The 23,581-nt window shown below is 44.8% G+C and overlaps 1 protein-coding gene across 2 annotated transcripts in view; it reads right to left on the reverse strand.

The window, feature by feature from the left end:
* The window catches only part of LOC140715849 (interleukin-22 receptor subunit alpha-2-like), a 28,195-nt gene extending 12,362 nt beyond the window's left edge, over positions 1-15,833 (reverse strand). Inside the window, exons 1-4 of one of the 2 annotated variants that reach the window (XM_073028292.1) lie at positions 15,537-15,831; positions 13,255-13,381; positions 5,419-5,591; positions 140-309 (exon numbers count right to left, since the gene is read on the reverse strand). In XM_073028292.1, coding sequence (XP_072884393.1) covers positions 140-309; positions 5,419-5,591; positions 13,255-13,381; positions 15,537-15,579 — 513 coding nt within the window. In that variant the 5' untranslated portion in view covers positions 15,580-15,831. Of the gene's footprint in view, positions 1-139; positions 310-5,418; positions 5,592-13,254; positions 13,382-15,536 lie in introns of both variants that reach the window. The other variant, XM_073028294.1, reaches the window with a different exon arrangement.
* Between the last annotated feature and the right edge of the window lie 7,748 nt (positions 15,834-23,581).

Here is a 23,581-nt window from a genome sequence, read left to right on the forward strand (position 1 = left end):
TAGGCTAAGGGCCTGCTTCTGTGTTGTACTCTTCTATGACTCTGTATAATGAAACTAAAATCAGAATGTGTAATCTTTCAATCATTTAATTTTACCGAAAGCCATGTTTAAACCTCACAGAAGTGACAGTGTTGCTTACCTTTTGATTTGTTGCTGAATGGACAACCTGCAAGTTGTACTCAACCTCGTGGAAAATTTCTTGAATAGAGCGCGGAATTCCCCCAGCTGGTGGGATGGTTGGTGGTTCTGCCCAGACATTGAAGGATCGAGTGCTGGCTGTGTACTTCACTGCTGGGGCTCCGATTACAGCTGGAAGAGACACAGAGGTGGACAATGTTTAAAACTGGCTGCAGTAATGGAAAGACTCTAGGCACAGTGATTTCGCTGGGGCCGTACATTCAAACTTCTTTAACAAGGCTCCGATTTCTTCCCACGTTCCAAAGGCTAACAGGCATCGTACACTAGAGTCAGATGCACAGCGACCCTTGCGGGCTGCCCGCAGCACACCATTGAACTGTGTTGGTCAAAGTTCAAAGTTCACAGTACATTTACTGTCTAAGTATGTATACTATATACAACTTTGAGATCGGTCTCCCTACAGGCAGCCGCAAAACAAGGAAACCCAGTAGAACCCATTAAAAAAAGGACCATGAAACACCCAGTGTGCAGGAAAAAAGCAATCTGTGCCAACAACAAAAGGAAGCAAACACTTGAAGTTTACGAAAATGAGTCCACAGCCGCGAAGCCAGTCATCACCGCAGCTGATCCAGGAGCCTGTTAGTTGCAGGCTGCAGCCATAGTTCAGCGCAGAGAGGAGCTGAACCACCCCATCCCTCCCTTCTGGCCTCAAAGCCATGATCTGGCCCGGCACCTAAATCGTCCCAACCTTGGATTGTACCTCATTCTTGAACCCAGGCCCTGGCACTTTGTTACACTCTCGGGCCTGGGCCCCGCCGGGCCTGAGAGCAGAGGTTACGGACGGAAACAACACATTTCATTGCATGCTTCGACCTCTTGATGTACCTGTGACAAATACAGCGCATCTTTGTCTTTAATGTTTAATCTTACCCACTACCTCTGTTAGTCACCAACAACTAACACACAACTAGTTTTGGTTAACCAAAGAAGTTTCAGGGTGGATAAAAATGACCAAGGTCTGCCTGACACTCCAACGCAGGGATGCTGCTCTATCATAAAGGATGCACAGCAAAGGATTCCACAGGACTCCCCTGAAGATCAGTACAGCTCGATTCAATCCCTCATGACATTGCTGTAAGATGTCAGGTGTACGTCGCATTGATGTCAATGCCCAATGCAGTGCTGGATGCAGCCCTCAAGCGCCACTGCGCTCCTGGCACCAAAACAGCGTGCCTGCAACTCAGCGACCTGTACCAACACATACAGAATGCTGGAGCAAGTCAGGCAGCGTCTATGGAAATGAACAAACAGTCAGCGTTTCGGTCCAAGACCCTTCTTCGGGACTGGAAAGGAAGGGGGATTACGCCAGAAAAAGGTGGGAGGTGAAGGGTGAAACCTGGTGGCTGGGAAAGGTCAAGGGCTAGAGAGGGAGTAATCTGATAGGAGAGGAGAGTGGACCACAGGTCAGAGTGGGAAATAGGGAAAGAAGGGAGTGTGGAGAGGGCTTTTTTTATAACAGAAGGAGAAATCAATATTGGGGGCTACCCAGATGGAATGTGAGGTGTTCCTCCTCCACCCTGAGGGTGGCCTCTTCCTGGCACAAGAGGAGGCCGTGGACTGACACATTGGAGTGGGAACGGGAATCAGAATTAAAATGTTTGGCCGCCGGAAAGTCCCGCTTGTGGCGGATGGGGCAGAGGTGCTCGACGAAGCCGTCTGACCCTTACGTCTTTGGAAAGTGGGAGGAAACTGGAGCACTTGGAGGAAACCCACGTGGCCACGGGCAGAACATACAAGCTCCTTACAGACAATGGGGGGACTTAACCCATGATCGCTGGCACTGTAAAGTGTTACACTAACCATTGTGCCACTGTGCCTTCATAAAACACACTAGTCGGTCAGGGTCGACCATGGACGTTGTGTCCTAGCTGTCTAGATGCGCAAGCCAGGGCAGTACGATATGGAGAACAAGCTGTTGCCCAGAAGCTGATTAACACCTCTCCACAGAGCTGATTAACCCAAAGGAACGGCAGAGACTGATTCTGTTTTGCACCAGGAGCGTCGCAGGACTTGCCAGTCAGCATTGAACCCAGCGTCTTAGGGTCTCCAGTGCCAGAGTTTTTCTCGAGGTTTACTCGCGAAGCCTTCCCCACTAGAGGGTATGGCCACAAGGCAGCAGAGGTTTGAGATCGGAGTTTTCTTTCCGCTAGCTGAGCTGCCAGTCATGGCTGATGAGCCCCATTTGCTGGCGTAACACAGACCAGAGGCATTCAGGTCTGGAGATGAAGAATGCCTCAAGAGGTGCACGTATGATCTCTGCAAAGCCATCTCTCTGACAAAGTGGAGACTCCAGACTGGACTGGAACCAACAAAGGATGCTCGACACCTGTGGCAAAATTTGAATGCCATACCTCCTAAAAAGCTAAATATTGTGACATAGTGGACAGCAGAGCTTCACTTCCAGATGAGCTCAATGCCTTCTTTGCTCGCTTCGACCACCAGAACAGGGAGGAACCATCTCCCGATGATCCTTCGTCTCAGTATCTGAGGATGACGTGCGGGCTGCCTTCAAGAGAGTGAATCCAAGGAAAGCCTCTGGTCCAGGCAGAGTACCTGGTTGACTACTGAAGACCTGTGCTGACCAACTGGCTGGTATGTTCATGGATATCTTCAACCTCTCACTCCGGTTATACATGGCACCCACCTGCTTCAAGCAGGCTTCAAATATACCGGTGCCCAAGAAGAGCATGGTAACCTGTCTAAATGACTATCACCCAGTGGTACTTACATCCACAGTGATGGAATGTTTTGAGAGGCTGGTGCTGAAGCATATCAACTCCTATCTGAATGGTGACTTGGATCCAATTTGCCTACCAATGCAACAAGTCTACATTGGATCTCGTTAGCTCTTCACACAACCCTGGAACATCTGGACAGTATCTATCATCAGAGATCCTCACCACCCAGGCCATGCTCCCTTCTCACTGCCGCCATCAGGTAGGAGATATGGGTGCCTCAGGACTCACACCACCAGGTTCAAGAATAGTTACAACTCCTCAACCATCAAACCCTTGAACAAAAGGGGATAGCTACACTCACTTAAGGATGCTGTAATATTGTTATTTATTGCTATTTATTTATATCTGCATTTGCACAGTTTGTTTATAGTTACTGTTCTATAGATTTGCTGAGTACGCCCGCAGAAAATGAATTACAGGGTTGTATGCGGTGACATGCTTGTACCCTGATAATAAATTTATTTTGAATTTTGAACTTTGAAACACAACAGCTGCTCATTGTCCCAGTACTATCTGTGTGGCTTTTCTGAAGACAAATGGACCACCACAGTTCCAGCGTTACATTAGTCTCTGCATTTTAAAGTACTTCTCTGACTGTACAGTGCTTTGAAATTATCGGATGCGAAAGGAGCGATGCGAATGCAAATTGCTTTGTTTCTAATAAAGATAGGGTAATAAATACCCCAACTCCAGAATGCCTCCTTATGCTGGCTTCCAGAGGACAACAGGAAACAGAGTCAAAACAGCCAGTTTTATATTTTGGGCGGAGTTGTGCAGATTTAACACGACACGACAGAAAGTCGGTGTCATGGTCCGGATCGGTTCCCCCTTAAATTTAGTTAGGTTGCGTTATGATCCGGACCATTGACACCTTGTTCCCTTCTAATTCCGTTTCACGTGCCCCTTGATCTTGGCAATCAAGGTAATCTACCCTCGACCTGAACCGGCAGTTTATAAGCCCCTGGCTTTAGCCGTTTGGGGCGAGAGTGTTAGGAAGTATTAGCAAGTTGCGGTTGCTACGACAAGCCAGAGTTATCTAGCCCGCATCGGAGTGCCGGCAATTCCCCTTCCTTCGCCAGAGTGGGTCTGGGCAAGGTCAAACTGCCAGGGGTGAGTGGAAATTGGAGTCCTGGCTCGACATTCATGCCCATTGTCCATGTCTACCCCTTGAAGAAGAGTCCCAGCTCGGTGCCTGAGTGGAAGGTGGAGTCCTGGCTCAATGTTCCTGTCCTGTGTTTTGGTGACCATGTTTCTGGCTGTGGTGAATCAAGGTCCTAGTCTCCTAGTCCAGGGTCCATGACGATCCAGGTTCCACGTTCCCGGCTGCGGTGATCCATGGATCCCAGGATCCAAGTCCAAGGTCCGCGGCTGTCCACGTTCCCCTTGTCCAAGTCCAAGGTCCGCGGCTGTCCACGTTCCCCTTGTCCAAGTCATGGCTGCGGCTGTCCACGTTCCCCTTGTCCAAGTCCAAGGTCCGCGGCTGTCCACGTTCCCCTTGTCCAAGTCCAAGGTCCGCGGCTGTCCATGTTCCCCCCGTCCAAGTCATGGCTGCGGCGATCCCAGTTCCTTGTTTCCCAGTCCCAGGTCCACGGAGACACTAGTCCCCTAGTCCGAGGTTCGTGTTCCCCTTTGTCCTCCTTGATTTCCTGTGTAGCGAGTAATGAACACTATTTTATTGAACCTAAGAAAGACGTGTTTGTGTCCTGCGTGTGGGTCCTCTCCCAACACCCTTGTCCCCACCTTGTGACAGTCAGCTGGTAAATCATTGAGCAACTCACAAGCTGTCGGAGGAACTCAGCAGATCAGGCAACATCTGCAGAGGGAAATGGACAGTTGATGTTTTGGGTTGAGAACCTTCGCCAGAGATGAAAGATTAAGGAGGGATAGAAGTGAAGGGGAGGGGTAGATCCAGGTGAGGGGGGGGCAGGTGGAGGAAGGGAGAGTGGGAAGAGTGTCAGAACCGGAGAGGTGCTAGGTGGGAGAGGCATTGGATTGAAGATGATATAACCAGATAGAAGAGTAAGATGCAAAGTGAAAAAAAAAAATATTTTCAAAGTACATGTATGTCGCCGCATACTAGCCCAAGATTCATTTTCTTGTGGGTATATCCAATAACCATCACAGAATCAATAAAAGACCACACCCAACAGAACAGAGAACTGGTGTGCAAAAGACAAATTGTGCAAATAGGAAAAATGAAATAATAAATAAATAAACAAACAAACAATAATTATCAAGAACAGGAGATGAAGAGTCCTTGAAAGTGAGTCCATTGGTTGTGGGAACATTTCAATGATGGGGTGAGTTTCAGCCCTTTGAAGAGTCGGATGGTCAGACAGCACCTACGGAAATGAATAAACAGTCACATTTCGGGCTGAGACCCATCTGCAGAATCTCTTGTGCTTACGATTTTCGTGTGTCAGTATGCAAATGAAACGATCCATTTAAAATCTAATCTATAACGCTGGGAAAGGATACTCACTCTCGGTAAAAGGGTTGAATTGTTCCGACTTGGACCAGGTTGAATTGGCGTCAGTCCCGACTGCCATCACCCTGGCATAGTACAAGTTATCCTCTGTAATCGCATCGGTTAAGTCACAAGAGAGAGTGGAGATGCGGGAACACTCAGGTTTATGCTGCCAAGCATATCCATACCTGAAGAAGGAATTGAGAGTATATTTTATTATTTAGCAATACACCACGACAACAGGCCTTTCTGGCACAACAAGAGCGCACCATTCAGCTCCACCCACGTGAACAGTTAACACTTTGATTTCCTGGGCATCAAAATCTCTGAGAATCTATCCTGGACCCAACATATTGATGCAACTACAAAGAAAGCACGACAGCAGCTAGATTTCACTAGGAATTTGAGTAGATTTGGTATGTCACCACAGACACCTGCAATTTTCTACAGATGTACTACGTAGAGCATTCTAACTGGCTGCATCCGATATTGGGGGTGGGGGGGGGGGGGAGGCACCACGCAGGATTGAAATAAGCTGCAGAGTGTTATAAACTCAGTCAGCTCCATCATGGACACCTGCTTCCCCAGCTGCCAGGGCATCTTCAGGAGCGATGCCTAAAAAAGGTGACTGACGTCCATCAGTAAGGACCCCATCACCCAGGACACGCCCTCTTCTCATTGCTACCAAGGAGAAGGTACAGAAGCCTGAAGGCACACACTCATCAATTCAACAATTCAAGAACAACTTCATTTCCTCTGTCATCTGACTACATTGAACCCATGAACACCACCTCACTATTTTTTAAAATCTTTTTTTGAACTAATTATTTAATTGAATGTTATAAATATATATACATTTAATGTGATTTACATTTTTATTATTATCCATTGCCACGTACTGCTGCCACATAACAACAAATTTCAGGACATGTGCCGGTGATGTTCAGCCTGATTCTGGTTCTGACTCTGAACCTACTAACCAGCACATCTTTGGACCGTGGGAGGAAACCGGAGCACCCAGAGGAAACCCACGTGACGATAGGGAGAATGCACAAACTCCTTACGGACACTGATGGAATGCACCCAGGTCGCTGGTGCGTTAATAGGGTCTTGCTGACTGCTACGTTTCCACCCCGCACAACGTAATAAAAACACAGCATCCAACTCTTGCAGTTTAGGGGCCGAGAGGTAATGTTGCAGCTATGTCAGACCCTGGTCAGATCCCACTTGGAGTACTGTGCTCAGTTCTGGTCGCCTCACTACAGGAAGGATGTGGAAACAATAGAAAGGGTGCAGAGGAGATTTACAAGGATGTTGCCTGGATTGCAGAGCATGCGTTATGAGAACAGGCTGAGTGAACTCGGCCTTTTCTCCTCGGAGTGACAGAGGATGAGAGGTGACCTGATAGAGGTGTATAAGATGATGAGAGGCATTGATCGTGTGGATGGTCAGAGTCTTTTCCCAGGGCTGAAATGGCTAACACGAGAGGGCACGGTTTTAAGGTGCTTGGAAGTAGGTACAGAGGAGATGTCAGGAGAAAGTTTTTTATGCAGAGAGTGGTGAGTGCATGGAATGGGCTGCCAGCAACGCTGGTGGAGGCTGATATGATATGGTCTTTTAAGAGACTCCTGGATAGGTACATGGAGCTTAGAAAAATAAAGGACTATGGGTGACTCTAGGTAATTTCCAAGGTAAAGACATGTTCAGCACAACTTTGTGGGCCAAAGGGCCTGTATTGTGCTGTAGGCTTTCTATGTTCCTAAGTTGCTGAAACATTATTGTGTTTGGCATCTGGGACAGACAGAGGTGATGTTTACGTAGTGCAAGTGTGAACTGCCAGTATTAAAGTCATAGAACACTACATGCCAAACAGCCAACTAGCACCTGGACAATTTAGCCATTATTGCCAAATTCCCTGTCACATTAACACCACGTCACCTGTCCTATCTTACACCAGTCATTCAGTTGCAACGTACAGGTTGAGCATCCCCTATCTGAGATCTTGGGCCAGAAGCATTTCGGATTTCAGACCTTTTCAGATTTTGGATTTTACGATGAGATAGTTTGGGATCGCCGTCATTGTTGAGGCCTAATTTGGAGTATTGTGTGCAATTTTGGTCAACTAGCTACAGGAAAGGTGTACAGAGAAAAGGTTGAAAGAGTAAAGAGAATATTTACAAGGATGTTGCCAGGTCTGGAAGACTTGAGTTACAAGGAAAGATTGAATAGGATAGGACTTCATTCCTTGGAACGTAGATATTGAGAGGAGGTTTGATAGAGGCATGGAAAAGGATCTTGGTGATTGTAGAGATGACTTGCAGCAGACTGAAAAGCTTGAGCATATAGATATTAAGAAAGCGGATGTGCTGAAGCTTTTGGAAAGCATCAAGTTGGATAAGTTGCCAGGACCAGATGAGATGTACCCCAGGTTACTGTGGGAGGCAAGGGAGAAGATTGCTGAGCCTCTGGCAATGATCTTTGCATCATCAATGGGGATGGGAGAGGTTCCAGAGGATTGGAGTTTTGTGGATACTGTTCCTTTATTCAAGAAAGGGAGTAGAGATAGCCCAGGAAATTATAGACTAGTGAGTCTTACCTCAGTGATTGGTAAGTTGATGGAGAAGATCCTGAGAGGCAGGATTTATGAACATTTGGAGAGGTATAATATGATTAGGAGTAGTCAGCATGGCTTTGTCAAGGGCAGGTCGTGCCTTATGAGCCTGAGTGAATTTTTTGAGGATGTGACTAAATACATTGATGAAGGAAGAGTAGCAGATGTAGTGTATATGGATTTCAGAAAGGCATTTGATAAGATACCCCATGTAAGGCTTATTGAGAAAGTAAGGAGGCAAGGGATCCAAGGGGACATTGCTTTGTGGATCCAGAACTGGCTTGCCCACAGAAGAGAAAGTGTGGTTGTAGACGGGTCATATTCTGCATGGAGGTCAGTCACCAGTGGTGTACCTCAGGGATCTGTTCTGGGACCTTTACTCTTCGTGATTTTTATAAATGACCTGGATGAGGAAGTGGAAGGATAGGTTAGTAAGTTTTCTGATGACACAAAGGTTGGTGGTGTTGTGGATAGTGTGGAGGGCTGTCAGAGGTTACAGTGGGACATTGATAGGATGCAAAACTGAGAAGTGGCAGATGGAATTCAACCCAGATAAGTGTGAAGTGGTTCATTTTGGTAGGCCAAATATGATGGTAGAATATAGTATTAATGGCAGTGTGGAGGATCAGAGGGATCTTGGGATCCGAGTCCAAGGATGCTCAAAGCTGCTGCGCAGGTTGACTCTGTGGTTAAGAGGACGTATGGTATATTGGCCTTCATCAATCATGGAATTGAATTTAGGAGCTGAGAGGTAATGTTGCAGCTATATAGGACTCTGATCAGACCCCACTTGGAGTACTGTACTCAGTTCTGGTCATCTCACTACAGGAAGGATGTGGAAGCCATTGAAAGGGTGCAGAGAAGATTTACAAGAATGTTGCCTGGATTGGGGAGCATGCCTTATAAGAACAGGTTGAGTGAAATCGGCCTTATCTCCTTGGAGTGACCGAGGATGAGAGGTGACCTGATAGAAGTGTATAAGATTTTGAGAGGTGTTGATCGTGTGGATAGTCAGATGCATTTTCCCAGGGCAGAAATGGTTGTCACAAGAGGACACAGGTTTAAGGTGCTGGGGAGTAGGTACAGAGGGGATGTCAGGGGTAAGTTTTTTACTCAGAGAGTGGTGAGTGCGTGGAATGGGCTGCCGGCAACGGTGGTGGAGGCGGATACGATAGGGTGTTTTAAGAGACTTTTGGATAGGTACATGGAGCTTAGTAAAATAGAGGGCTATAGGTAAGCCTAGGAATTTCTAAGGTAGGGACATGTTTGGCACAACTTTGTGGGCCAAAGGGCCTGTATTGTGCTGTAGGTTTTCTATGTTTCTACGTTTTGTTGAGCCTTATAAGGCAGTGGCAAAGCCTCATTTGAAGTATTGTGAGCAGTTTTGGGCCCTTTATCTAAGAAGGGATGTGCTGACATTGACGAGGCTTCAAAGGAGGTTCACAAAAATGATTGAAAGACTTATATGAGGAGCATTTGGTGCCTCTGGGCCGCTACTGACTGGAATTCAGAAGAATGAGGGGTGACCTCATTGAAGCCTATTGAACCTTGAAAGGCATCGATGGAGTGCATGTGCAGAGGATGTTTCCTTTGGTAAAGGAGTTGAGGACCAGAGGACGGAGCCTCAGAACAGAGGGACATCCATTTAGAATGGAGATGGAGAGGAATTTCTTTAGCCAGTGAGTGGTGAATCTGGAATTCATTGCCACAGGTGGCTGTGGAAGTCATATCAGTAGGTTTATTTAAAGCAAAGGTTGATAGATTCTTGATTAGTCAGGGTATGAAGGGATATGGGGAGAAGGCGAGAAACTGGGACTGAGAGAGAAATTGATCAGCCACGATGAAATGGCGAAACAGACTCAATGGGCAGATGGCCTAATACTGCTCCTATATTTTATGATCTTATGGTTATATGTGTCTATCTAGACAAACATATTAATGACTAGGCTAGTTCAGAGTCTGATATGAAAAAGAAAAGGTATCTAAGGTATCTACTGGCAACATCTAGTTTCAATTGATGAACAATTTATTTACTCAGCGCTTTGAAGTGAATACAATAAAAACTGTTTGGATTTTGAGGCAAGGTCAACACAAAGTCATCAGTCAATTCACAAATGAAACTGAATGCTGGTATTCCGCAGACTCTACGGGACATTTTGCTGTAATGCTCTCCATTAAGAAAAAAAATAAATACACCTTTTGCAGGGAAATTATTGAATAATTCCATTGATAAGTAAACAATCGGCAGCCGGATTTGGATTGACTTGAGGAAATGAGATGACAGCTTTAAGAAACGTAGGACAAAGAGATATACTTCCTTTTAGGATAATGGCTTTGGGTTACTTCTGAATACGGATGTGTGAACAGAAAGTGCTGGAGAGCTGCCAATCGAGGGACTGAAGCCATTTCACTGCTTAAAACAGATCTAAACAAAACTCAGAAGCTGAGAGCTTAGAGGAATTGAATTTAAAGCAACCAGTGGCAAACATTTGTGGGTGTGTATGTACGTGCACAATACCATCAACTACTAGCACTGCCGGTTGGCATGAGCACCCTGTTTTGAACAGCCATGTCAGGCTCTTTCACTCAACTTCACTTGTGCTGTAGTTGGCATGTTCCCACAAACAGTACGCTCACTTTCAAGGACTCTTCATCTCATGTTCTCAATAATTATTGTTTACTTATTTGTTAACATTATTTCTTTCTTGTTGTATTTGCAGTTTGTTGTCTTTTGCACACTGGTTGAACGCTCAAGTTAGTGCGGTCTTTCATTGATTTTGTTACGGTTATTACTCTATTACAGATTCACTGAGTATGCCCACTAGAAAATGAATCTCAGGGTTGTATATGCTTATTTATCTATTTTTATTATTATTTCTTTTTTTCTCTTGTATTTGCACAGTTTTCTGTCTTCTGCACACTAGTTGAACGTCCAAGTTGGTGGGGTCTTTCATTAATTCTTTTATGGTTATTACAGTATTCTATTTTGGATTTATTGAGTATGTCTGCAAGAAAACGAATCCTAGCACTGTGTCCAGTGACATATATATGCTTTGATAATAAATTTATTTTGAACTTCGTATAGTTGACTGACGTGAAGGACTCGATCTCCTGTTGAAAGATGCCTGACTTGGAACTAAGCACTGCTGACACAAGTGATTCCTCAGGCTCCGGAAATCTTCAGCAACACACACAAAATACCGGAGGAACTCAGCAGGTCGGGCAGCATCTATGGAGGGAAATGAACAGTCTGCATATTGGAGCTCCATGATGGAAGTAGTTGGCACCTTGCTCTTTGCCTTGAATCTGTTGAGGTTTAAGACCCCCCCCCCCCCACTCCCCATTTGTCCTGTAGAGAATCTGGACATTTGTGGGAGGTCTTCAGGTTGTAATGAAAATGGCAAACAGAGTGGAGCAATGATGCACCCTTGTTTGACCCTGGCCTCAGCCTCAAAGGTTTCAGAGCTGCTGTTGCACTCATAAGAGCTGCAGAATCTCGAGGTATTTTTGCGGGCACTTGATTCTGGACAGTACCTGCCAAAGGTCAAATGCTTTTGTAAGGTCTATGAAGGCCATATGAAGTGGGAGATTTTGTTCCTGGGCTTTCTTCTGCAATCGGTGCACTGTAAAAATCATGCTGGATGTTCCCCTGGCTGGACAGAAGCCACACTGAATCTCAGGAAGGCGATCTTCCGCCAGAGCTGAAGGCTGGTCACATAAAATTTGAGCGAGTACCTTTCCTGTTATGGGGGGGGGGGGGGGGGCGGGTGATGCCTCTATAATTTCCACATGCAGCTTTGTCACCCTTTTTGAAGAGTGTGACAATCAGGGCGTCCCTGAGTTCGGCTGGAATCTTCTCCTGGTCCCAGATCTTGATAAGCAGATGATGTAAAAATTCTGTGCCACCTTCCTTGAGGATTTCTGCTGGAATTCCATAAAGCCGGAGGCAAACTGCCTACACCTCTTTGATAGTAGAGGCTTACTCACGTCCTCCTTCACTATCGGAGCGGGTTGATGACTTTAATGTCGATGCTGTTGTTACGATTAAGTAGCTCCTGAAAGTGTTCCTTCCATCGAGAATTGATGGCATCATTGTCCTTCAGCAGCCTTTGTCCATCTTTGGAGTGAAGAGAATTCAGGCCACAGTCGTTTGGGCCATACACTGCCTTAGTGGCAATAAAGAAACCCTGATATCACCAGGGTCAGCAGGTGCTGTGTTTCCGGAGCCTCTCAGTCCACCACTTCCTTTACTCTACGCTGGACGACGGCCTTAGCTTTGGAGTGGGCTTCTCATTTTGCCTTGCAGTTGATGTCCTTCTGCCAGGCACCGAGAGTTTTCCTTTCGCTGTTGATTAGCTCTTCCATTTCATTGTCATTTTCCTGGTCTTGTGTCCAATGATGTTTTTACGTATCACGGATGGTGGTCTTCAGAGTGGCCCAGTGTGCTTCACCGTCCTCGAGATACCTGCTTTGCCGGTCCTTCAGAAAGGGCAGCCCGGAGTTTTTCAGAGAGAGCACAAAACCACCAACCTTTGTGACAGCTGCAAATTTACTAACCCACCCTCCCACTTCCTCATCCAAGACTTTTATAAAAAAACCCTTGATTTTAAAATTCAAGTTGTTCATACCCATCATTGACAGATACTTAACCTCCTTCAACACAACTATCTCTGATGTCTACACTCCAATTCTGATTTCCTGACCATTACTGCATTTGCCAGATCTTTAACCCCTTCCAAAACAACCATTCTCTGAGGTCTACATACCAATTCCGATCTCCTGACCATCATTTCCTCTTGCCAGATCTTTCTCCTCCAAAACAACCATCCTCTGTGGTCCGCACACCAATTCTGATCTCCTGACTAACTCCAAAGTTTGCCCCTCCATTAGCAGTCTTTATTTCAGCAGTCAAGGCTCTATGCTGAGTAATGTCCTCCCTACCTCACTCTCCTTTTAGGTGCTTGTTTTTTAAATACAGCACAGTAACAGGCCCTTCTGATTCAAGGGCCCAATTAACTTATTAACCCACACATGGTTAGTTTGGAATATGGGAGAAAAACGGAGCACCCACAGGAAACCCACACAGTCACAGAGAGAACGTATAAACTCTTTACAGACGGCGGCAGGAACTGAACCAGGGACGGTTTTTCAGCTGCCTTTACAGCTCCCTATCAGCAACATTCGGTGAGGCATCTTAGGATGCTCCTATTATTAAAAGTAGGTTTATGAAAAGGACATACATCTGGTACTCAACAATGTACGTGGAATTTTCAGGCCCTCCAGGTTTCCAGTGGAGCACGTGCTTGAAGTTACTGGAGTTAAACTCCACTTGAATTGGTCCGGGCAGCTCCGTCAGAGCAAAGGAACCTAAAAATGGAAAACAGTTTAAATTACATACAGTTCTGCAGATTTCAATTATCGAAAATTGAAGGGTTTCAGATTGATTCTCCCTCGAGCTCAGTGGTGAATTCTGAGCAGAATGCACGTTTCAAAGTTGCAAAGATCTCAGGTATCATCTTAGTTCTACACCATACCACAACCCCATCGCTTACAACCCACTCCCCACACTCCCACCACCAATTTCCAATCGACCCCGATGCAAGTTTAAATCCAGGCAGGATAGGAAAGGAAGGTCGCAAACATGATAAGGTCTGTGGATGGTGGAAATCCAGAGCAACACATGCAAAATGTTGGAGGAACTCGGCAGGTCAGGCAGTGTCTATGGAGATGAGTAAGCAGTTGACGTTTTGGTCCGAGACCCTTCACCAGGACTGGAAGGAAGGGGTAAAGTCAGAGTAAGAGGGTGGGGGAAGGGAGGAAGAGATACAAGGTGGCAGATGACAGGTGAAAGTGGGAGGGGGAGGGGTGAAGTAAAGAGCTGGGAAATTGACTGGTGAAAGAGATACAGGGCTGGAGAAGGGGGAATCTGACAGGAGAAGCTAGAACACCATGGAAGAAAGGGAAGGGGGAGGAGCACTGGAGGGAGGTGATGGACAGGTAAGGCGATGAGGTGAGAGAGGGAAACAGGAATAGGGAATGGTGAAGGAGTGGGGGACGACCCAGATGGAATATAAGGGTTGCTCCAACCTGAGTGTGGCCTCATCATGGCGGTAGAGGAGGCCTTGCACTGGCATGCAGGGGAATTTGTATGTGAAACATGAAGTACTCTGTATCCAAGGGGGTTCAAATCCAAGCTTCTAGACTGTGGAGGTGATTTCCAAAGACCAATCATTCCAAGATTTACTCTTGTAATTATTAATATTGAAGACATAGAAGATAAGGCAGACCAAGGACCTCACTGAAAACTAAATTTACATCAAGACTTCGACTGATGACAGCGGCAACAAAGATTTACATATTCTTCAACACAAGAGATTCTCAAGATGCTGAAAATTTTGAGTAACACACACAAAATGCTGGAGGAACTCAGCAGGTCAGGCAGTATCTATGGAGGAGAATAAACAGTCGACATTTTGGCCCAAAATCCTTCCACAGTACTTCACTTCAACAGCAATTTAATAAATTGATTCCATATCAATACACTGCTCTGTACAGGAATGATAAGCAGACGCCACATGTATTAGAAACATAGAAAGCCTACAGCACAATACAGGTTCTTCAGCCCACAAAGCTGTGCCAAACATGTCCTCACTATAGAAATTACCCAGGGATACCCATAGCCCTCTATATATTAAAATGTTAATATGTTGTAGTGTTAAAATTGTACAAGGTATTGGTGAGGCCAAATTTGGAGTATTGTGTACAGTTCTGGTTACCGAATTATAGGAAAGATGTCAACAAATTGGAGAGAGTACAGAGGAGATTTACTAGAATGTTACCTAGGTTTCAGCACCTAAGTTACAGAGAAAGGTTGAACAAGTTAGGTCTTTATTCTTTGGAGCATAGAAGGTTGAGGGGGCACTTAACAGAGGTATTTAAAATTATGAGGGGATAGACAGAGTTGACGTGGTTAGACTTTTCCCATTGAGAGTAGGGGAGATTCAAACAAGAGGACATGAGTTGAGAGTTAAGGGGCAAAAGTTTAGGGGTAACACAAGGGGGAACTTCTTTACTCAGAGAGTGGTAGCTGTGTGGAACGAGCTTCCAGTAGAAGTGGTAGAGGCAGGTTCGATTTTGTCATTTAAAAAAAATTGGATAGGTATATGGACAGGAAAGGAATGGAGGGTTATGGGCTGAGTGCAGGTCGGTGGGACTAGGTGAGAGTAAGCGTCTGGCACGGACTAGAAGGGCCGAGATGGCCTGTTTCTGTGCTGTAATTGTTATATGGTTATATTCTTTCATGGAAAGACTGTTCCCTCGTGTTGATCTGCCCTTGAAACTAATTGTTGGCATAAATTTGTAAACCTTGGCTTTTAAATTGATTTTTTTCAGTTGTATCTTTTCACATTGTCGATTTATCGAAAGATTAATAAAACGTGCACAAAATGCACAAGTTAAAGTTAAATAAAAAGATCTAAAACTAAGTAAGAAAATTAAAACTGATCTGTTCCGAAGTACTCACCAACAGAAGCAGTGATTAGAACCAGGATCCAGCACAGCCACATTCTGCAGATTCATTCACTCTCGCTAATATCAGACAAGAATTTCCTTTAAAACTGCAGGTTGAAGGTCATGTCTGCGTGTCAGGCAGCCCCTGGCTTTAGTAGCCAGAGAAAGGAACAAGTCTTCAGCGTTAGTAAAGGTATTCCCGTTTATATCAAGCCACATACGGTTTCCCTGTGAAAGAATGCTCCTCTAAGGGATATGCGCATACGTGATCAGCCAGATTTCCTGGTTAAGGGACAGGAGGTGTGTTTGCAGGATCCTACGTTCCTTTGCCTTATTTAATTACATTCATGAACTTATCTGGACAAAGGTTACTTAGCAATGGCAAGCGTGATTCAGAAAGGTGGGGACAGAGTTATAATTAAAGCGAAAACTTCCTTCTACAAGAACACACCTTGTGCTGAGGAGGTGCTCCTGTTTCTAGGCAACACATTTATTAGTCAAGGCACTGAGTTCAAAAATCAGGAAGTTATGTCGGAGCTTTATAAGACTCCAGTTAGGCCACATCTGGAGTATTGTGTACAGTTCTGGTTGCCCCATTATAGGAAGGATGCTGAGGCATTGGAAAGGGTACAGAAGAGGTTTACTAGGATAGTGCCTTGATTAGAGGGCAAGACCTTGAATGAGAGATTGGAAAAACTTGAGGGAGATCTACTAAAAGTTTACACGACTATGAGAGACATAGATAGACAGACAGTACCTGTTTCCCAGGGTTGAAATGTCTAATACCAGAGGGCATGCATTTAAGGTGAGAGGGGTAATTTCAAAGGAGATATGAGGGGAAGTTTTCTACACAGAGAGTGGTGGGTTCCTGGAATGCACAGGGCAGTAATGAAGGTCCTCCATCTCTGGTGGTGTTCAGGGCTTCCTTCATAACGTCAGTAGCTTCTTCTCGGTTTTCACTACTGTCAGTCATGCAAGTCCCGGGTGGAGACTCAGGAATACCGTCACAATCAGATGTAGAAGGAAGCTTCATTCCTGTTTCCGTAACAGTTTCGTTCTACCAGTCAGGGTTGTTAGCCCTGAGCTGAACCACCAAACCTGGAGGATCGGTGGACCACTCTTAATCTGGCCTCTACCCTTTGACCTGTTTGACATGGGTGACCCAACCCAGAGCCAAAAGATAAAGCCCTGACTCCAGTCAACATTACTCTTTGGGTCATTGAAGTGTGCAAGCCTCCAAACCCTGGCAAGGTTGTGGCCCTTTCAGAGGAAACACGAGGGCAGTACAATGTGGAGAGCAAGCTGCTGCCCATGTAGCAAGCTCCCCTTCTCCATGCATGTGTTGAATCCAAAGGAACAGCAGAGACTGATAAAACTTAATATCAGCAGCATCACAGGAGTTGCCAGTCAACGTTGAACTCAATGTAGGATTGCCTTAGGGAATCCTGTTCCGGATTTTTCCCTCGGGGTTTAGTTCTGAAGCCTTCCCCATGAGCGGATATAGCCGCAAGTCAGCAGAGGTTTGAAATTAGAGTTTTCCTTCTCCTAGATGAGTTGCCAACCAAGGTTGATGAACCCCATCCACCCAAAGCAACTGGTTTTAAGGTGCCAGTAACCTGCCTTTCACCTTTCTCCTGAAATAAGGCATACTTTCGCTGGGCTCTGTAGCTAACCCACTCATGAAGGCCAGGAGCTGGACTGGGTTGTCAGAGGCTATTTGAGATCTACGCCATAGGCATTTAGTGGGTAGTGGGAGCTTATCCCCACCACCGGCCACAGGTTAGGACTGCATTTGTATATATCCTGGCTAGTCCCTCGAGATCAAGGATGACTTGTTTCCACGGCAACCTGTGGATCCTCAGATGGTTCGTGAAGCTAGTGTGGAAACCATGGTCTCTGATGTTGGTGGGGAAGGAGGTGCTTGAGGGGTAGGTGGTGTGCCTGCTAGTCTCCTGTGCGTCCCTGATGAAATGACACGTGCCCTCTTTTACCATTCCTGATGTAATGTTTAAGTTGTGTAAGATGGTGAGACATAGTTTGGAGTACAGTGTGCAGTTTAGGTCACCTACTTACAGAAAAGACGTAATTAAGGTTGAGAGTACAGAGAAAATTTACAAGGATTTTGCTGGGACTGGAGGACCTGAATTATAAGGAAAGATTGAATAGGTTATTCCTTAGAACATAGAAGATTAAGGGGTGATTTGATAGGGGTATACAAAATTATAGATAGGGTAAATGCAAGCAGGCTTGCTATTCCACTGAGTTTGGGTGAGACTACAACTAGAGGTCATGGGTTAAGGGTGAAATGTTTAAAACGAACATGAGGGGAAACTTTTTCACTCAGAGGGTGGTGAGAGTGTGGAATAAGCTGCCAGTACAAGTGATGTATGGGAGCTCGATTTCAATGTTCAATTGAAGTTCGGATTGGTACATGAATGAGAAGGAGGGCTATGGTTCCAAAGCAGGTCGATGGAAGTAGGCAGTTTAACTGGTTTGACATTGATTAGATGGGCTGAAGGGCCTGTTTCTGTGCTGCACTTTTCTATGACTCTCTGATCGCTGCATCCCTACGTCACAGCCTTTGACAAGATGCCACACCTGAGGCTGCTTAACAAGAAAATAGCCTATGGTACTACAGGAAAGATACTAGCACGGACAGAAGATTGGCTGAATTTGTGGATTTGTTGTCAGATGCAGCTGTGGAGGCCAGGTCGTTGGGTGTATTTAAGGCAGAGATTGATAAGTTCTTGATTGGACATGGCATCAAAGGTTACGGGGAGGAGGCCGGGAACTGGGGATGAGGAGGAGAGGAAAAAGGATCAGCCATGATTGAATGGCAGAGCAGACTCAATGGGCCAAATGGCTTAACTCTGCTCCTATGCCTTATGGTCTTAAGAGACAAGAGTAGGAATAAAGAGAAGTCTCTCTGGTTGGCTGCCGGTGTCTAGTGGTGTTCTGGTGAGGTTGGTGTTGGGCCCACTACTTTTCATGTTATATGTTAATGATCTGGTTGATAGAATTGATGGTTTTGTGATCAAGTTGGTGTAACAGTTTCCAGTGCCAGCAACTAACGATCATGGTTCAATTCCCGCCACGGCTTGTAAAGAATTTGTATGTTCTTTCACGTTGGCTTCTTCCCACATTCCAAAGATATACAAGATAGTGTTAGTAAGTTGTGGGTACGCTATGTAGGCACTGGAAGTGTGGTTACGTTTGTGGGCTGCTGCCAGCTCACCCTAGCTGATTTAATTTGATGAAAACCATGCCTTTCACTGTATGTTTCAGTATTTCAATGCATACCTGACTAGTAAAGTAAATCTGTAAACTCTAATCTATCATTAATTAATTAAAAGAAGGATTATTATCTAAAATGACATTGTTTTTCTGACCAGTCTAGATATAGCACAATAACAGGCCCTTCCAGCCCAATGAGCCCAGACTGCCCAATTACAATGAACTCTCGTTGAAGAGAAGATTTAGTCTCTTTCAGGGTAGGCATCCCTCGAAGAGTACTTTCCTTATCTTTAAACTTTTTTTATGTCTTTGAGCACAGTTTCAATCATCTTGTTTTTTTGAATTACTTTGGTCTTTTAAGAGACCCTTAGATAGGTACATGGAACTTAGAAAAATAGGGAGCTATGCAGTAGGGTAATTCTAGGCAGTTCCTAGAAAAGGTTACATGGTCGGCACAACATTGTGGGCCGAAGGGCCTGTAACGTGCTGTAGATTTCTATGTTTCTATAAGGAAGTGAATAAATAAATAAATATGAATCTAAATCTGAATAATCTTGTGGAAGAGATGCTGTATATATTGCTTTCCTGTGCAGTTCCTATCCATAATTTATGCAAACTTCTTTGTCCTTCAGACTGATAACTATCTAGAGCAACAAAGCACAGATTTTGAGACAACCAGCTCTTCATTTAAGTTTCTGCAGAGAAAGTTCAAAATTCAAAAGAGATTTAATATTAAAGTATTTATAGATTATACAACTTTATGATTCATCTGCTTACAGGCTGCCACAAAAGAAGAAACCCAAAAGAACCAGATGAAAAAAAGAGACCAATGCCCAATGTGCAGAGAGTAAAATCACAAATTGTTTGTCTATATAATTATAGATAAAGCGGAAGTGTGAATGGCTCAAAGTACTGAAATATTTGGCAAGTCACGCCCTGATTCTTGATACAAGAGAAGGTGAGTTATAGAACACTATAGCACAGAAACAGGCCCTTCGGTCCATCTAGTCTGTGCTGAACTATTAATCTGCCTAGTCCCATCAACCTTCACTGGGGGCCATAGCTCTCTGAGTCCCATCCAGTTGTGTACCTGTCAAAACTTCTCTTAAATGGTGATATTGAACACACATCCACCACTTCTGCTGGCAGCTTGTTCCACACTCTCAAAGTTCAAAGTTAATTTATTATCAAAGTACAAATATGTCACCATATACAACCCTGAGATTCATTTTCTTGTGGGCATACTCAGCAAGTCTATAGAATAATAACCGTAACCATTAATATTCACTAATCAATGAAAGGCAGCCCAACTAGGGCATTCGACCAAAAGATAGCAAACTGTGCAAACACAAAAAGAAGTAATAATAATAATAAGAAGAAGAAAAAATAAGAAATAAATATTGGGAACATAAGATGAAGAGTCCTTGAAAGTGAGTTCATAGGTTGCGGGATCATTTCAGTGATAGGGCACATGAAGTTGAGTGAAGTTATCCTCTTTGGTTCAAGAGCCTGATGGTTCACCACCTTCTGAGTGAAGAAATTTGCTCTTAGGTTTCCCTTAAACATTTCACCTTTCACCTTTAGCCCATGACTTCTAGTTTCACCCAACCTCGGTGGAAAAAGAATTGCATTTACCTTGTCTATAGTATACCCTTCATAATTTTGTACACCTCTATCAAATCTCCCCTCATTCTCTTACACTCCAGAGAACAAAGTCCTAACCTATTCAACCTTTTTCCTATAATTCAAGTCCTGGCAACATACTTGTAAGTTTTCTCTGCACTCTTTCAATCTTATCTATGCTCCAGGGTAGGGGTTCCCAACTTTTTTATGTCATGGACGCCTATCATTAACAAAGGGATCTCTGGGCACCAGGTTGGGAACCCCTTCTCCAGGGAAATGCTCAAGACAAGAATTGTATGGTTTAGATTTAGTTGTGAACTATTCCTTAGGCCAGGGGTGTCAAACTCATTTTAGGCCACGGGCCGGATTGAGAAAAATGCAGCTTCATGTGGGCCGGATCAGTCGTGCTCCCACAGCTTTCGTTGCCTTCATTTTTTCAGCCTGCTCTCATGTGTCTCAGTCTCTGCTATATCTAAAATTGCTTCACTTTACGAATTTCGTTTTTTGTGAAGCAGATTGCCTAGCAAGCATTCTTTTTATGATTGGTATTAGCTTACAGTCGTAGATTACAAGAAAGTAGGCAACGAGAAAGAAACGATGCTATTTCGGCTAAGATTGTTTTGGGAGCCATACCTTTTCCGTTAATAAACCGTTTGAAATCAAGCATTAGCAAACACAAATGTAGACCTAACCCTAACCTACTAATGTTCAATATTTCCTCTGTAGCAAATTGGAGTCCACTCCTCGGATGAAGATAGCCAGCTGTGCAGTGTCCGTCATATCAGCACTTTCATCCACAGCAAGCGAGTATGCAATAAAGTCTTTGCTTCTTTCAATCAACTGTGTTCTTAAATCAGTGGCTATTTCACAAACGCGATCAGCAACCGTATTTCTACTCAGGCTTACATCTGCTTTTTGTCTGGACACACGACGTCACACACCTTCATCATGCAGCTCTTCAGAAACTCTCCCTCGGTAAAGGGCCGGGCTGGTTTAGCCATCTCTGCTGCCACAATAAAACTAGCCTTTACAGCAGCCTCACTTTGTGTTTTGGCTTTTGTGAACATAGCCTGCTGTGACGCCAGACTTCTTTTCAACTCTCCTACCTTCTGGAGCTTCTGTTTCTTGTCCAGATGCTTGTATTTGTCGTGGTGTTTCGTTTCATAGTGTCGTAAACCTGGTACCTGAATAAACTCAGCATTAGCCATATCATACGCCATAGGCGCTTCGATTACTGGGGCCAGCTTTAATAGTAATTAGATATTATCTCACGGGCCAAAGATAACCGCGGGCCTTGAGTTTGACATATATGCCTTAGGCTATCGGCCACAACACACATCATGGTGGGAACCTTTCAGGTTCATGAACCCTTGGTTAATAGTAAGGATCCATGGCAGAAAAAGAAAGTTGGGAACACCTGTGAAGGACTAAGAGAAGAACAGAGAGCGACTGGATGTTAAATGCACAGTAACAATATACATCTGTATAAATTACCAAATGTGTAGCAACACATGCAAGCAACCCTCTTCCTTCATCCTGTGACCTTTACTTCATTCAACACTCTTGTCTTGTAAGTTGACAGATATTTAGATTGGCAAACCACACTTACAGAAAATATAATTTTCTTTGTATATAATGCTTCAGTTAGGAAAGGGAGACTTCGTGAAATGATGGAGATGCAGTATACTTGGCTTCTTTCAAATCATACTTGTGTCTTGTATGGAGTCTTGGCCTGATACACAAAGCATTGGCTCTGGATGTGTTTATGGAGTCAGTTGTATTGTGCACTATGTGAACATGTAATACAGGATGTGGCTTTGACAGCTACATCCAGTTTCACAGAAAATTAGAACACAGACACATCCTGTCAATTTCTGAGACTGAATACCTTCTCCAGTTGGTTACTGAAGCTTCAGATGGATCATGCTAGGACATTATTAAAGCCAATCCTGTATTTCAGAATCAGGTTTAATATCATTCACATATCTTGTGAAATCCGTTAAGTCTGAAAAGGCAGTACAATGCAATACATAATAATATAGAAAAAACTGTGAATTACAGGAAGTATATATATTTAATAGTTAAATTAAATAGATAGTGCAAAAACAGAAATTAAAAAGTAGGGAGGTAGTGTTCATGGGCTTGATGTCCATTCAGAAATTGGATGGCAGAGGGGAAGAAACTGATCCTGGATTAATGCATGTGTGTCTTCAGGCTCCTGTACCTCCTCCCTGATGGTAGTAATGAGAAGAGGGCCTTCAGGCTCCTGTACCTCCTCCCTGATGGTAGTAATGAGAAGAGGGGTCTTCAGGCTCCTGTACCTCCTCCCTGATGGTAGTAATGAGAAGAGGGGTCTTCAGGCTCCTGTACCTCCTCCTTGATGGTAGTAATGAGAAGAGGGGTCTTCAGGCTCCTGTACCTCCTCCCTGATGGCACCCACGAGGAGAGGGGTCTTCAGGGTCCTGTACCTCCTCCCTGATGGTAGTAATCAGAAGAGGGGTCTTCAGGCTCCTGTACCTCCTCCCTGATGGTTGTAATGAGAAGAGGGGTCTTCAGGCTCCTATACCTCCTCCATGATGGTAGTAATGAGAAGAGGGGTCTTCAGGCTCCTGTACCTCCTCCCTGATGATAGTAATGAGGAGAGGGGTCTTCAGGCTCCTATACCTCCTCCCTGATGGCACCCATGAGGAGAGGGGTCTTCAGGGTCCTGTACCTCCTCCCTGATGGTAGTAATGAGAAGAGGGGTCTTCAGGCTCCTGTACCTCCTCCCTGATGGTTGTAATGAGAAGAGGGGTCTTCAGGCTCCTATACCTCCTCCCTGATGGTAGTAATGAGAAGAGGGGCCTTCAGGCTCCTGTACCTCCTCCCTGATGATAGTAATGAGGAGAGGGGTCTTCAGGCTCCTGTACCTCCTCCCTGATGATACCCATGAGAAGAGGGGTCTTCAGGCTCCTGTACCTCCTCCCTGATGGTTGTAATGAGAAGAGGGGTCTTCAGGCTCCTATACCTCCTCCCCGATGATACCCATGAGAAGAGGGGTCTTCAGGCTCCTGTACCTCCTCCCTGATGATACCCATGAGAAGAGGGTCTTCAGGCTCCTGTCCCTCCTCCCTGATGGTAGTAATGAGAAGAGGGGTCTTCAGGCTCCTGTACCTCCTCCCTGATGGTTGTAATGAGAAGAGGGGTCTTCAGGCTCCTATA

Source organism: Hemitrygon akajei, chromosome 24 (assembly GCF_048418815.1).
Source record: "Hemitrygon akajei chromosome 24, sHemAka1.3, whole genome shotgun sequence".
NCBI classification, from domain to species: Eukaryota; Metazoa; Chordata; class Chondrichthyes; order Myliobatiformes; family Dasyatidae; genus Hemitrygon; species Hemitrygon akajei.